The sequence below is a fragment of the Echinops telfairi genome, unplaced genomic scaffold (genome assembly GCF_000313985.2).
Source record: "Echinops telfairi isolate 266 unplaced genomic scaffold, ASM31398v2 ScPeMD7_1;HRSCAF=3_0, whole genome shotgun sequence".
Classification (NCBI taxonomy): domain Eukaryota; kingdom Metazoa; phylum Chordata; class Mammalia; order Afrosoricida; family Tenrecidae; genus Echinops; species Echinops telfairi.
Genome location: NW_022103896.1, coordinates 2,162,493 through 2,175,614, shown reverse-complemented (window position 1 = coordinate 2,175,614; position 13,122 = coordinate 2,162,493). Strand labels below are relative to the sequence as shown.

At 59.3% G+C, this 13,122-nt stretch overlaps 1 protein-coding gene across 1 annotated transcript in view; it reads right to left on the bottom strand.

Moving 5' to 3' along the window:
- LOC101641471 (maestro heat-like repeat family member 5) overlaps positions 1–13,122 on the bottom strand; it is a 52,854-nt gene that overhangs the window by 22,793 nt on the left and 16,939 nt on the right. The window contains exons 2-13 of the mRNA XM_004697635.4: positions 12,085–12,266; positions 10,010–10,155; positions 9,380–9,508; positions 8,083–8,242; positions 7,120–7,172; positions 5,349–5,456; positions 5,035–5,151; positions 4,236–4,355; positions 3,266–3,412; positions 2,531–2,653; positions 1,630–1,709; positions 467–602 (exon numbers count right to left, since the gene is read on the bottom strand). Coding sequence (XP_004697692.4) covers positions 467–602; positions 1,630–1,709; positions 2,531–2,653; positions 3,266–3,412; positions 4,236–4,355; positions 5,035–5,151; positions 5,349–5,456; positions 7,120–7,172; positions 8,083–8,242; positions 9,380–9,508; positions 10,010–10,155; positions 12,085–12,266 — 1,501 coding nt within the window. The remainder of the gene's footprint in view (positions 1–466; positions 603–1,629; positions 1,710–2,530; positions 2,654–3,265; positions 3,413–4,235; positions 4,356–5,034; positions 5,152–5,348; positions 5,457–7,119; positions 7,173–8,082; positions 8,243–9,379; positions 9,509–10,009; positions 10,156–12,084; positions 12,267–13,122) is intronic.

The window sequence follows — 13,122 nt, the reverse complement described above, 5'->3', positions numbered from 1 at the left end:
GTCCAGCTCACAGCAACCATGCAAGGCAGGGCACAGCTGCCCCCCAGGGTTCCCAAGGGTGCTGTCTCCGGGGGAGCAGACAGCCTCACCTTTCTTCCACAGAGCAGCTGGTGGGTTTGAACTGCCAACTTCTCAGGCAGTTATGGCGCTCACCCCACCCCAAACTTCCAAAACCAAACCTAGTGACCCTGTAGGGCAGAACCGCCCCTGGGCATTACAGCAACTGGAACTCATTCGAGGAGCCGAAACCCTCATCTCTCTCCCTTGGAGAGGCTGGTGGGTTTGAACTGAGGCCCTGCAGTTAGAAGCCCAAAGTGGATCCACGCCCCACCCCTGCCCCGACTAGGGCCCACTTCCATTCCACGGGTGGACAAAGGACAGGCAGGGGACATGCCCAAGGTCCCAGTCCAGATCTGTGGGTTTGTCTGGGAGCTTGCCCCTCTCCTTGGGGCCGTGAGCAGGGCACCTGTGGGTCAGGTGGCTCCAGATAGAGGCAGGTGTGCTTCTCTAGGACCTCCACCATGGGCAAGGCAAACACGCTGCGGAGGCAGACGGACAGGAGCCGAGACTTCTGGTCCAGGTCCAGCGGGGGCCTCAGTTTACTGTGGGCAGACAGAAGGGCAGTGGGGGAGCCTGGCAGCCAGACAGGGACCCCTCAGGGGAGCTTGGCCCTGGATATCCTGGCTGCGAGCTCCCGTTGTCTCCATCCGTCCCTGACACCGTCCATGCTTAGTGCGCTCTTCCGGTCCCTACCCTGCCTGAGGGTCTGCTCAGGGGGACTGTGGTGCTCCCATCCAGACTGGCCCCTGGGCAAGGCCAGGTGCTCAACCTGCATGTGACCTAAATATGTAGGGCAGCTTAGGGCTGGAACTGGTGGAGGGGGATTTGAACCTGTGTCTCTGCTCTCACCCAGTGCGAAGCTGCCTCTGCGCTAAAAACCCACCCCCTATGCCTTCCTCTTGGTGGTGGGGGGGCACAGGGCAGCCTGGAGCAGTGACTCCCTGAGTCATTTAATGGGGACTGTCCCCCGGTGGGGTTGTCATTGTGGGGGATTTGTGGCAGGCTTTGGAAGGTGAGGCCACCCTGCCTCCCACCTCTGTCTGGCTCAAATGCTGCAATGGCCATTCTGTTCCCCCCAGGACTGGGACCTGAGCCCCAAGACACCAGGGCCTAGTGTCTGCCCCAGGAAACCCTATATCCCTGCAGCCTCACCTGTCCTGGCCAGCAGGGTGGCCAGGTGCACCCTGGCCCCACCTGCAGACAGATAGCTCCTCAGAGTCCACCTCCTTCCCTTTCTCCCTCCCCTGGGTGCTGACTGGGCCCAGACACAGTTTTCCTTTGAGCTGCCTCTCTACACCTGGAGCCTGCTGGATACACCCTGCCCATGCCAGGGGCTTGTCACCAGTGGTCACTGTGACCCGGAGCATCTCCTGGTGTCTGTGGGCTGGGCTCAGCCTGGGCAGTGGCTCTGTCTCTGATCACAGACTCTGGCCTCCATGAGCTGCTCAGTCCTGCCTGCCCCACTCAGTACAGCCATGACTTCTGACCTCTCCCCCCCTCTGGCAGTGCCCCCAAGCACCAAGTCAGAGCGGAGATGGAGGAAGGCCTGACAAGGGACTGGGTACCGACCAGAGGCTGGAGGCGATGTGGATGGCCTGCTGGCGTGCTGGCGTGCACAGCGTGTCAGGGCACTCCCTCTCCATCAGAACCTGCAACGCCCAGGCACAGGCAATCACAGGTGCACAGTCAGTCCCACTGCTGACACCAGACTGGGTCCTGCCTGCAAGCTCCCGTGGGCAATATGACCGGGCCAACCCTTACAGCAGCGCTCCTCAACCTGTGGGTTACGACCCCTTTGGCGGTCGAACGCCCCTTTCACAGGGGTCGCCCGATTCATAACAGTAGCAAAATGACAGTTATGCTGTAGCAACGAAAATAATTTTATGGTTGGGGGGGTCACCTCAACATGAGGAACTGTATTAAAAGGTCGTGGCATTGGGAAGGTTGAGAACCACTGCCTTAGAGAATCAGAGTTTGACCTTGCCATCAGATTATGGACGAGCTATGTGTCTATTGGCAGGTGTTCAAGTGTCTCTGAGGCTCAGTTTCCTCATCAGGCAGGATGCTATTTTTCACAAAGCAAGGTGTGCGCAGCAGGTACCAGTACCTGGCCCACAGAGGAGGCTCCGCGATGGGAGCTGCTCTGGCTGGGATCATCGGCCAGCTGCTGTGTGGTCTCCTCCACTCCCCTCGAACCTCCCTTTGACCAAGCTCTCTAGTAACCAGCTAGGCCAGTGCTTGCAGCAGGCATGGGTTCAGCAGCTGTGAGGTGGGTGCCTCTGGCCGGCTTGGGGCCGCCCTCAGCCACCTGGGCATGTTTCCCAATGAGAAAGCTGGTGTGGGGGTTGGGCACCCTCCAGAAATCCAACTCCACACTTCCCTGGGTTATCTGTCCAGGAGTGCTGAAGAAGGGTGCTTCCCCCTCCCCCTACCTCCTGGAGCCCTCTGCAGCCCCCGGCTTTGCTCTCACCATCAGACAGTCCAGGAGCTCGGGGATCTGGGCGAACGCATAGCTGTGGGCACCCTCGTTGCGGTGGACAGCCCCCATTAGCATCAGGACAGCTGCCAGGAAGCTCTGCTTCAGGGTGTCATCCTAGAACAAGTGAGCTGGTCAGAGACTGCATGGGCAGGGTCATCCGCTGGATAGCTGGTGGCCTTTCTGAACTCAGAGGGTTTGTTAGAAATCTGGGCATTTCTGACAAATTTTCCCTGGCATGTTAGCATTTTGTGCCCATGTGACTGGGCTAGGATTGGCAGTGGTCTGGCAGTTTAGATCCAATAACCCCTCGTGAAGAGATCTAATACAACGTAATGCTATAAGCAGCCAGTCAATGGAAAGGAAGTCCTCCTGGGGCTGTGGCCTGCTTCCCATCTATATAGATGCTGTAGAAAGGCTGTCTGCTCTTTGTTGCACCTGGATCCTTGCATCTAGTTCATCACCTGAACTTCGGTTCTTTCAACCTGAGCCAGCCCCCCGTCACATTGCTTGTCACATTGCCTGTGTATCCTGGGAGTCGTCAGCACCTGCCACCTCACCCACTGACCTAGGACTCATTCACCTCTGCAGCCCGAAGCTTGCTAGCTGACCTGCTGATCTAGGGTTACAGTAGTTTCCAGCCTGACATCTGACTCATAGACTAGAGCTTTCAGATTTCCGGGAGCAGTGGGAGGTGGTGAGGGGGTCTGGATTCTGGGCGTGCCTCACCCAGGAGCTATAATGGAAGTAGAAGATCATCCTGGATAAGATGTTGTCCACCCACGGGAGGATGTGGTCCTTGGCCTTGGCTGCCATCTGGCCGTATGTGAGCAGGGTGGTGCTGCTGGCCCATTTCCACCGGAAGTCCTCTGAGCACTGGCCATGACAGGGGGTGAAGGGGACACGCAGGGGCAGAGCAGGGGTATCAGGGCCCTGTGGACCCTCGGTGTGGGAACATTGGGACGACCCCCACGCCCAGCACTCTGTTGGTGGGACTGGGAAGTAGGGAAATGAGATGAGGCAGTTTCAGGGGACTCGCTGGGCTGTATGTGGGGAACCTGGGTCTGTTGGAGCTCTTTGGAGCCTGTTACCCAGTCTTGTGGGTCCCTTCCCCGAAGTCTCTCCTCCCTTCCTGATGGGCAGGAGGTTGGGGCTTGGGGGCTGAGCACGGAGTTTCCTCTCTGACCAAGACCAGAGTGCTGAACAGGGCGGGGGCAGCTGCAGGGACCACGAGTGGGGTTTTGGTCCCTGCTCTGTCCATGCTGCCTGTGCGGCCCTGAGGAGGCCACCGACCCTTGCAGGACCCTCAGTGGTTGGCTGTGGCCATTCTCCTGAACAGACCTGGCAGTCTGGGGGCCCCCTTCCTGCCTTTGTCCTCCCCATGGCACTGCTCTGGTGCTGATCCAGCCAGCTTGGGGGTGTTTGAGGGAGCAGAGAGGGGGCCCTCGGGGATGGGGGAGGTCTCCTGTCCCAGTCTCCTCTTTCAAGCAAGTCACATGGCAAACCAGACTCTGGGCAAACTCTGGCCCTGCATCCAAAGGCCGACTGTGTGGGGTACCAGTTCTGCGCACCCCACTCCGGTTGGAAGCTGCATGCAGGGGCTGAGTGACATGCACAGGGTCACCCAGCAGGCGGGGGATGAAGAGGACAGGGACCTTCCTGCCCCTTCTGAGGTCCCCGAGGATCTCCGGCCTCGCACCTTTGGGGAGAAGCTGTGGAGACTCCACTTCATGGGTGCACTCCGACCAAACTGCTCCAGGACAGCCCAGACATCGTCTAGGTGGTGGGTGGAGGCCAGTCCCATGGTGAGCGCAATGCCCTGTTGAGGGGAAGCCATGTCACAGGATGACCAGGCCTGGCCCCTTGCTGCCCAAGGAGCGCTCACCCAAGGTCACAGGCACCCGCCTCCCAGACCTCTTCCAAATACGTCACTCAGGCCAGTGGAAGGGGTTCCCTACAACTCATCATTATGATCCCAGACCTGCCCAGGGATCAGAGTGAGAGTCCAGGAGATATGTCTGGGGTAAAGGGAGGGCGTATAGGCAATGGGTGTGGTTAGGGGGTAAGAAGGATCCGGGCTCAGAGGGTGACCAGGGCCAGGGCTCGTGTGAGCAGGGTCAGGGCTCAGTGTGAACAGGGTCAGGGCTCTGTGAGCAGGGTAGGGCTCAGAGTGTGACTAGGATCAGAACTCAGTGTGAGCAGGATCAGGGGTCAGTGTGAACAGGGTCAGCGCTCAGTGTGTGACCAGGATCAGGGCTCAGTGTGTAAGCAGGGTCAGGTCTCAGTAGGTGACTAAGATCAGGGCTCAGTGTGTGACCAGGATCAGGGCTCAGTGTGTGACTGAGATCAGGGCTCAGAATGTGAGCAGGGCTAGGGCTCAGAGTGTGAGCAGGATCAGAACTCAGTGTGAGCAGGATCAGGGCTCAGGGTGTGAGCAGGATCCAGGCCCAGGCTGTTGTCAGATCCAGCAGTGGTTGGTCCTGGCCCCCCAGGCTCACCTCCCTCTGCTTGGGCCACTGGTGGGATGTCTCCAGGAGCGCCCGCAGGTGTGTCCGGACGGTGCTGCTGCTCTCTGCAGCCTGAAGGACCAGTCCATAGAAGGTGAACAGGAAGGCCTGAGGGATAGTTGGGCCTACTGAGCCTGACCCAGCCCAGGAGGCTGCCCTGCTTTGAGCAGCCTCCCCGCCACAGCCCGCAGCCTTCCCTGGCTCCAGCTGTGCTGAACTTCCTAAGACGGCCACTCATCCTGCCCCTCATCCCCACCTGCCTGGAGCCAGGTTCAGGCTTGAAGGCCCTGTGGGGAGGGGCCCACCTTCTCTGGAGGCTGCTCCTGCTGCGTCCGCTCGGGCTTGGTGAGCACCTTCAGCAGCTCCTTAGACCACATGTCCGTGTTCAGGAAGGGGACCGACTTGGTAGCGAGCTGTTAGCAGACCAGGTGGGCAGGGCTGGGCCGTGGAGAGCTGAGGCCTCTCAGACACGCCCCAGCCCTGTGTCCCTCCTCCGGACCTCTCCCCTCTTCGGAGTCCCTCCTACTGATCCTAAGCCCTCAGGGCCTCATCCAGTCCAGTGCCTTCCCCGAGGGTCTCCTGGAGAGCCTGGGTCAGAGGCAGCCAGTCCTGCCCACGTGCCTGCTGGCGGGGTGCCCTGGGAGACACCATTGCTCAGAGAGAGTGAGCCGCGTGTGGGGACCACCAGCCAGGCTCTGCCTGTCCATGGCTGGCCGTGTCTCCGGCACCCAGACACAGAGTGGGCACACCGCCCTGTTTTTGGAAGGAAGGAATGCAGAGCAGGGTACCCGGAAAGTCCTGCCCCTGACGGCGTGACTACAGAGCAGTGGTTCTCAACCTCCTTGGGGTAAGACAAGCTTGCGGCATGCCCAGTGGGCCGAGCCATCTGTTCCCCCCCTGCCCTTGCTCCTTTTGCCCCTGAGATGGAAGTAGTGGACACGTTGTCAGGAGAGAGCAGTCCCTGGAGGACATCATGCGTGGCAAAGCAGAGGGGCAGCAGAACAGAGGAAGGCCCTCAGCGAGGCGGATGGGCTCCACGGCTGCGACCATGGGCTCAAACATAACAATTGTGAGGCTGGCCCAGGACCAGGCCATGTGTCCCTCTGTTGTCCCAGGGCTGCTGTGAGTCGGGGCAGACTCGGTGGCACCCAACCACGACAGTCACAAACGACAGAAGGCTTGTTGGACCAGGCTGTCTCCCGGCCAGCCTATCTGATTAACAATGCATACGGCAGGACCTGAGCGCTCCCTGGGCTTTCTTGCCCACAGGGCAGGTGTCCCTGGAGCCCCTGTCCTTGCTCCCACATCTGTGTGCGCCTCCACAGACCCCAGACGGCAGCCCCTTACCCAAAAGGCATGTTCAGAAATTCAAAAGACCCTCAACCTGTCCTGGCTCTGCTGCAGCCTTGCCGAGGTGCCCCTACGCGCGGGGTTGAGCGGCTGGGCTCAGCAGGGCGGGTTTGGGTGGTGAGGCTGGGCTGTTGGTGGCATTGGAAGTGTTCATGGAATATGCAGCCCAGTGGCTGTTTCTTTTTCAAAAGCCTGAAGCAGCCGGAATTAAAAACACACCTTTCCTTGAGGCTTTTATTGTCTGAGAGTTTTGTTGTAAACTAGAGGCATCTCTGGCCTCTCATGCTCGGCTCAGAGACCTCTGAGAACTGCATGGAGCCTCCAGCGCCCCTGTGCTCAGTGGATAATTGGGTTCAGAGGGGTTTCAACGGCTGACTTCTCAAAAGCAGAGCTCCACACCTTTCTGGGAAGGACTGCACTGCCAGCATGTGGCCAGCCCCTCCCCTGGGGGTGACCATCGAGGTGGGCTGTGGCCCTATCCCTCCCTCCCCCCACCCCCAGCTGCTGCAGCCATACTTCCCTGGCCTCGGCTCTGGCTGGCCTGGGGTTGGGTGGGAGGGTCTGCTGGGTGCTAGATGAGCTGCTTAGCACCCAACCCCTAGGAACCCAGTCCCCACCTGCAGCATCCACTGGCTTATCTGTGGGTGGGGATTCCCCCCTCTCCTGCCTTCTTGAGGGTGCTGGCTGCTGCAGGTACCCTCTCCCAGGGTCTGCATGCACCCCTACCTGGGCCAGCAGATCCTCCCAGCATGCCTTCTCAGCCTTGCTCAGCAGCTTCTCTGTGGGGGACAGGGGGAGCGGGTCACAGGCCAGGCCTCAGACTGGGAGCACCGCCCTGCCCCCTTTCCTGGCTTAAAACACTACCAGGCAGTCTCCGTGGGGGTGAGGCCCTGATTGTCTGAACCGGACTTTCAGGAGGGAGCTGCAGCCCACAGGGTGCTGTGACCACAGGCCTGCCACTCAGCCCCTCTAGGTCTCAGGCTCCACAACGGGGCAAGGAGGGACCCCTTTGAGATGCGCTGGGGGAGCAATGTGGGGCTGGAAAGCTTTGAGACCCCACTCAGAGCCAAGGGCTGCTTGAGGAGACAATTCAGAGTCTCACCCTGAGGGGCCTGCACCCAGACTGCTGACCCTGGGGCTGGGGCACAGCCGACAGCCTGGCAGCTTCCCGGTACACTCAGCATCTGCCACGGCCACCCTCGGGCAAGCACAGGCCTCTCCCCTCAGGCTCCTGCTTGGCAGCCTCCTCCAGGAAAGCCCTCCAGGGTGGCCACCAGGGCAGTGGTCTCTCCCCAGTTGCCCCCGCCCCCCCCACCCCTTCAGGCTGTCCAGAGTGAAGGAATGAGTGAGTGAATACATCAATGGAGTAGTGCTGGCCCTCTGGGGGGACCCTGGGGCTGTGGGCAGCCTCCCAGAGAGGAGGGGCCATGTGCTCATGCAGGCAAGGGAGAGATTATGGGCACAGTGCCAGGTGGCGAAGGTACCCAGCTTGGGTGGGGGGACTCTAATCACCTCTGGGGACTCCGCGGTCCATCGTGGCCCTGCCCAGGCCCATGGACTAGTGACAGACAGGAAGGGCACGGCACGGCCCCCTTGCAGGGAAGGCATGGGGGATGTGGCATGGCAGCGGTGGGGCCTCTAGTATGTGCGCCCCACCCCCTCAGCCCCGGCCCGGCCCCCAGTACCCACCACTGGAGGACACCGTGCCCATCACGTAGAGGAAGCTGCGGTGCGGGAAGTTGCCGGTCAGCACCTCGGCCTCCAGGTGTTGGGCCACCGCCCGCCACGAGTGCTTGCAGATGGCCACCAGCACGTTGCTGGCCGCGTCCTGGAAGACGTCCTCCAGCTCCTGGACCGAGGTTCGGGGACACAAGGCAGACAGGGAGGGTGGGAGGTGTTGACACAGCTGTCACGTGGGGCAGGCAGGCCGGTGGCCGCCCACCCACTGTTCTGAGAGGCCTGTGAGTAGGAGGGGGCCAGGGGGGCCCCACAGCTGGCAGTGAAGGGCAGCCTCGGTCCCTGGTCTTTGGACCCCATTTGGGGAGGGCATCTGTTACCCTGTGGCAGGGGCTCTTTCCTGGGCAGTGCCTGGCCCGAGCCTCAGTTGCTGCACCTGTAAGTGGGGCCAGATCACCTGCTCGGAGAGCCGCGTCCTGCCTGTCCAGGATGTGTCCGGACTTCCACAGGGCTTTCCTGCCACCCCACTCCCCCAGACACACTGTGCCCACTGCAAGCGAACCTGGGGGACCCGTCCGCAATGAGTTTCAGAGGCTGCAAGTCTTTACAGAAACAGACAGCCTCCTTCTCCAGCTGAGACAGAGCGTCCGGTGAGTCGTCTCACGGGCCAACCCCGTGGCTAGCAGTCGGATGCTCACCTACTCCACTGTTAGCCAGCAGGGACCATCAGGTGGGAGCTGGGGGCTGAGCTAGGGCCCGGCTAGAACAGAGGTTCTCAACCTGTGGATCGCGACCTCTTTGGAGGTCGAGCGACCCTTTCACAGGGGTTGCCTAATTCATAACAGTATCAAAATGACAGTGATGAAGTAGCAACGAAAATAATTTTATGGTTGGTGGGGGGGGTCACCACAACATGAGGAACTGTATGAAAGGGTCTCGGCATTAGGAAGGTTGAGAATCGCTGGGCTAGCGGGTCTCATGGGGGCTGGAGGGTGGGATGCAGTGGTAGGTGTGGGGAGGGAGGTGCTGGAGATGGGAAACCCCGAGTCCACCACAGGGGAGGGACACCAGGTGGGCTCGGCCACTTCCTGGCTCCGCAGCCTCAGATGAACAAAGCCATCTATGGAAGGGGACCCCCGCCCCCCCGCCAGCCCCTGAATGGAGGGCAGGAATTGGCCCCGGGGAGGGAGCTGGTGTCAGATACAGGGCATCAGCTGAGACCCTGGGCAAACCACCCGCAGGGCGCCTGGCTCTCCTTGGGCCCTGGAGCCCCAGAGTCTTGGGCCTGCTGGGCAGGCGGGCAGCCCACCGTGACCATGGTCATGTTGTCCAGGGCCAGCTGCATGAAGGTTTTCTCCCAGGTCTCCTCCAGGAAGTCGCTGGCTCTGATGACAGTTTCTAGGACCTGGAACAGCCGGAACTTGTGCCGGGTGGTGATCTGCGGGCAGCAGAGTGGACAGAGGCTGGGGGTGAGCTGATTAGCAGGAGCATGGGGCTGTGCATGACCCGAGTTGGCGGGTGGGGTGATTAATAAAGGATGCTTTTGGCCATTCACTCAGCATTGAACATGCACTGGGCCCTACTGTGTGCAGGCCCTGGACCAGCTGCTACCAAGAGAGAAGAATCCACGTTTCTCCTGACTTTAGGGTGGGTAGGTGGGTGGGAAGGCTTTCACGGAGCTTCAAAGCCCAAAGTCAGCTCCTTCATGTACCCATCCTCTCAAGGAAACTCTGATGGGCCACTCTCCACCTCCGCGAATGTGACTCTGTGACTCGGAGGAAAATGTCCCCTTCTCCAAGCCTGTTTCCCCACCTATGGGGACCACAGTCTGCCCTGTGAGACCACCGGAGGGTGACGGATCCCCTGCCCTCCCACCCGCTCGGCCCGTATGAGGGCGCAGCACTGGGGCTGCCCTCCCTGGACCCTGCGCCCACCCCACCTGTGGGTTGTCCATGAAGAAGTCGTGGATGGTGTCCAGCACCAGGCTGGGGGATGCGTGCGCCATGGTCTTCACTTTCCTCAGGATGTATTTCAGGCGCAGTGGGTCTGACCCACTCAGGTCCCGGAGCATCTTGAAGCAGATAGCTGCAGGGGGCAGGACGGGCGTGGAGGTGGGCAGGCTGGGGGAGTCCCATAGGGCAGGGAGAGGGGGCTTGGCATGGGAAGGGGTCCTCCTGGTGTTCACACAGCCATGCTGAGAACTGGAATAATGCAGGTGAGTGACCCTCGGCCGACGGGACTGCCTGGCTGTAGATCCCTCTCTGCTGTCTTACAATGCTGGACTCGGCTTGCCTGTGGCTCTCTCCCCTTGGTGGGGGGCGGCATTTTTTACTATACTAATGGGCAGGAATAGGGTGGGACTAGGGCTTGAGCTGGTGGCCTAGGGGTTACGCATTGGGCTGTGATCCACAAGGTCAGTGGTTCGAAACCACCATCTGGTCTTTAGGAGAAAGGTGGGGCTTCCTACTCCCGGAAACAGTGACAGTCTCAGAAACCCACAGGGGCAGTTCTGTCCTGTCCCAGAGGGTCATGACGAGTTGGCATCAACTCCATGCGGTGTTTGCACTTGAGTCGGGGGTGTGAACTCAGTTGTCCCGGTGTTTCCTTGGGGGGGCATCTTGAAGGTCCCGGCCTGAGTATAGGGCATGCCCCCAGCACACCCTGGGTTTCCTTGGGGGCAGCGCTGACTCTCCCGAGGTGAGGGTGTGACTTGGGCACCATCCTTTGTTTTCCTGGCATGGCACCACCTTACCGTGCTGACACGCCTCCCCCGGAAAGCCAGACCCTGTTCCCTGACTGAGCTTTCAGAGAAACAAGATGAATTGGCATGACTTTTGGACATTTTTGGCTTCTGGCTCCTGACCCTGCATCTGGCCCACCTCGACCTGACCCTCAGATTTGGGCCTAAACAACAGGACGATTCCTGAGAGTTTGTGAGTTTCTGTGGGACATGGCAGCGGATTTCAGAATCCAGGGTCGTGAGGGAATGTGGTCGGTCGAGAGAGGCGTGGGGGCAAGTGGAGCAGAGTAGCGTCTTGGGAGACTTGGACTTTGTCAGTCTCCAACTCCTTGGGACTAGTCTGGTATTGATTCTTCTAGAAGAAATAACTGCAGCAGATAAATCTGTTCTTCCTGTCCAGTCACCCCTATTACCATCCTGCATAGATCCAACCATCTTTCATCCATGTATCCATCCATCCATCCATCCATCCATCCATCCATCCATCCATCCATTCATCCATCCATCCATCCATCCATGTATCCATCCATCCATGTATCCATCACCCACCTGTCTCTGCACCCACATGTCCATCCATTTGTGTTTATCCATCAATCTATCTACATACCTGTACACCCATCCATTCATCCACCCATACTCCCACTCACCCACCCATTTGTTCATATGCCTGTTCACCAGCATATTCATCCGTAGGATGATTGTGAATCAATCTGTTTTTCCATATGCCTGCCCATCCATCCACTTATCCACGCACCATCTGTCCATCTACCACATGTTCATTCTTATGCAGGTTTGTCCACCAATCTATCTGTCCATACATCCATTCACCAATCACTAATTCAGGTATCTGCCACCTCCTCCTTTCCTTGTTTCATTACGTCAACACTCTACTCTCCACTCAGTGACGTGCATTCTGTGTGGGCCTGGGCCGTGGTTATGGAATGAAGGTGGAGTCAGGCTCATTCTGGCCCAAGGAGCCTGTAGCCAAGTGTTGGCGGGCTTTGGGTCATTGGGTGGGTGTGTAAAAAGGCTATGGGCACACACACAAGAAGCATGGACCCTGACGGAGGTCAGGACTGGTTCCTCAGACGAGGGGGCTTTCAAAGCGTCCCCAGGCAGGGGCCAGGCCCAAGCTGAGCTTCTGAGATGAAAGAGCCCTACTCCTTTGGCATCCCCAGAGGGAACCTTCCACTGCGACAGCCTGGTCGGAGAGGCATGATGGGACCTTCCTGACCTTGACCCCTGTGGCCTCCAGCCCCAGTCCCCACAGTTACCTGCATTGTAGGCTTCCTCCATGAACAGCTTGTGCTCCTGGGGTACCAGGGCAGCCTGGCTGCTCCGCGACTTGTGGAGCAGGATGGTGGTGGGGGCCGCCTGCCTGTCCTTGTGGGTAGAGCCCTGAGAAAGCCTCATGGAAGACCAGTCCTTCGTGGTATCGGGAGGATAGGAGGAGATTCTGAAATGGAAAAACGGCCCTGAGTTCTTGTGTCTGGATGCGCTGTGCCTCAGCATGGTTCCAGCCCAGGAGGGGACCAGGGTCTGAATCAGGCTTGACTGCCTCCCCCTCACCCATCATTCCCCCACCCACTGACCGTTCGTCTTTCCACCAATCCATCTATCATCCACCAGCCACCAACTTCTTGTCCAATCCTTCCTTCCATCCATCCATCCATCCATCCATCCATCCATCCATCCATCCATCCACCCACCATCCATGCATCCAATTGCGCACCATCTACCACCCATCCACTTACCCACCATCCATCCATCAATCCATCCACCTATCCATCCACCATCCATACATTCACCCACCCACCGTCTACCCACATATGCATCCATCCATCACCCACCCATCTAACCATGAATCCATCCACTATCCACCATCCATCCATCCATCATCCATCCATCACTTGCCCATCTATCCATCACCCACCCATCTATCCACCATCCATGCATCCATCCTCCCTTTAACAGACTGAGCTGTGAGAGGGAGGCTTCAGGACAGAGCTGTGTAGGCAGCATCATCTGTGGGCCTGGTGGGGCCTGACTTTAGCAGGTGCTGGTGGGACAGACGCGGCTGCAGGGATGAAGGAGGGCTATGAGAATGGGAAGCCCAGCTCCAGCCGGGGCGGCCAGTCTATGCAGGAGCACCGTGAGACTGCCCTGGGGTTCTGGCCCGGGTCTCTGAGGGAGGCCAGGATGCTATAGGAGCAGGCGTCGTGAAGATGGGTAAGGTGTGCCATAGGGGTGTGTGCCCCACCCCTCACAGAGCAGCCTGGTTGAGTGTGTGTGTGTGTGTGTGTGTGTGTGTG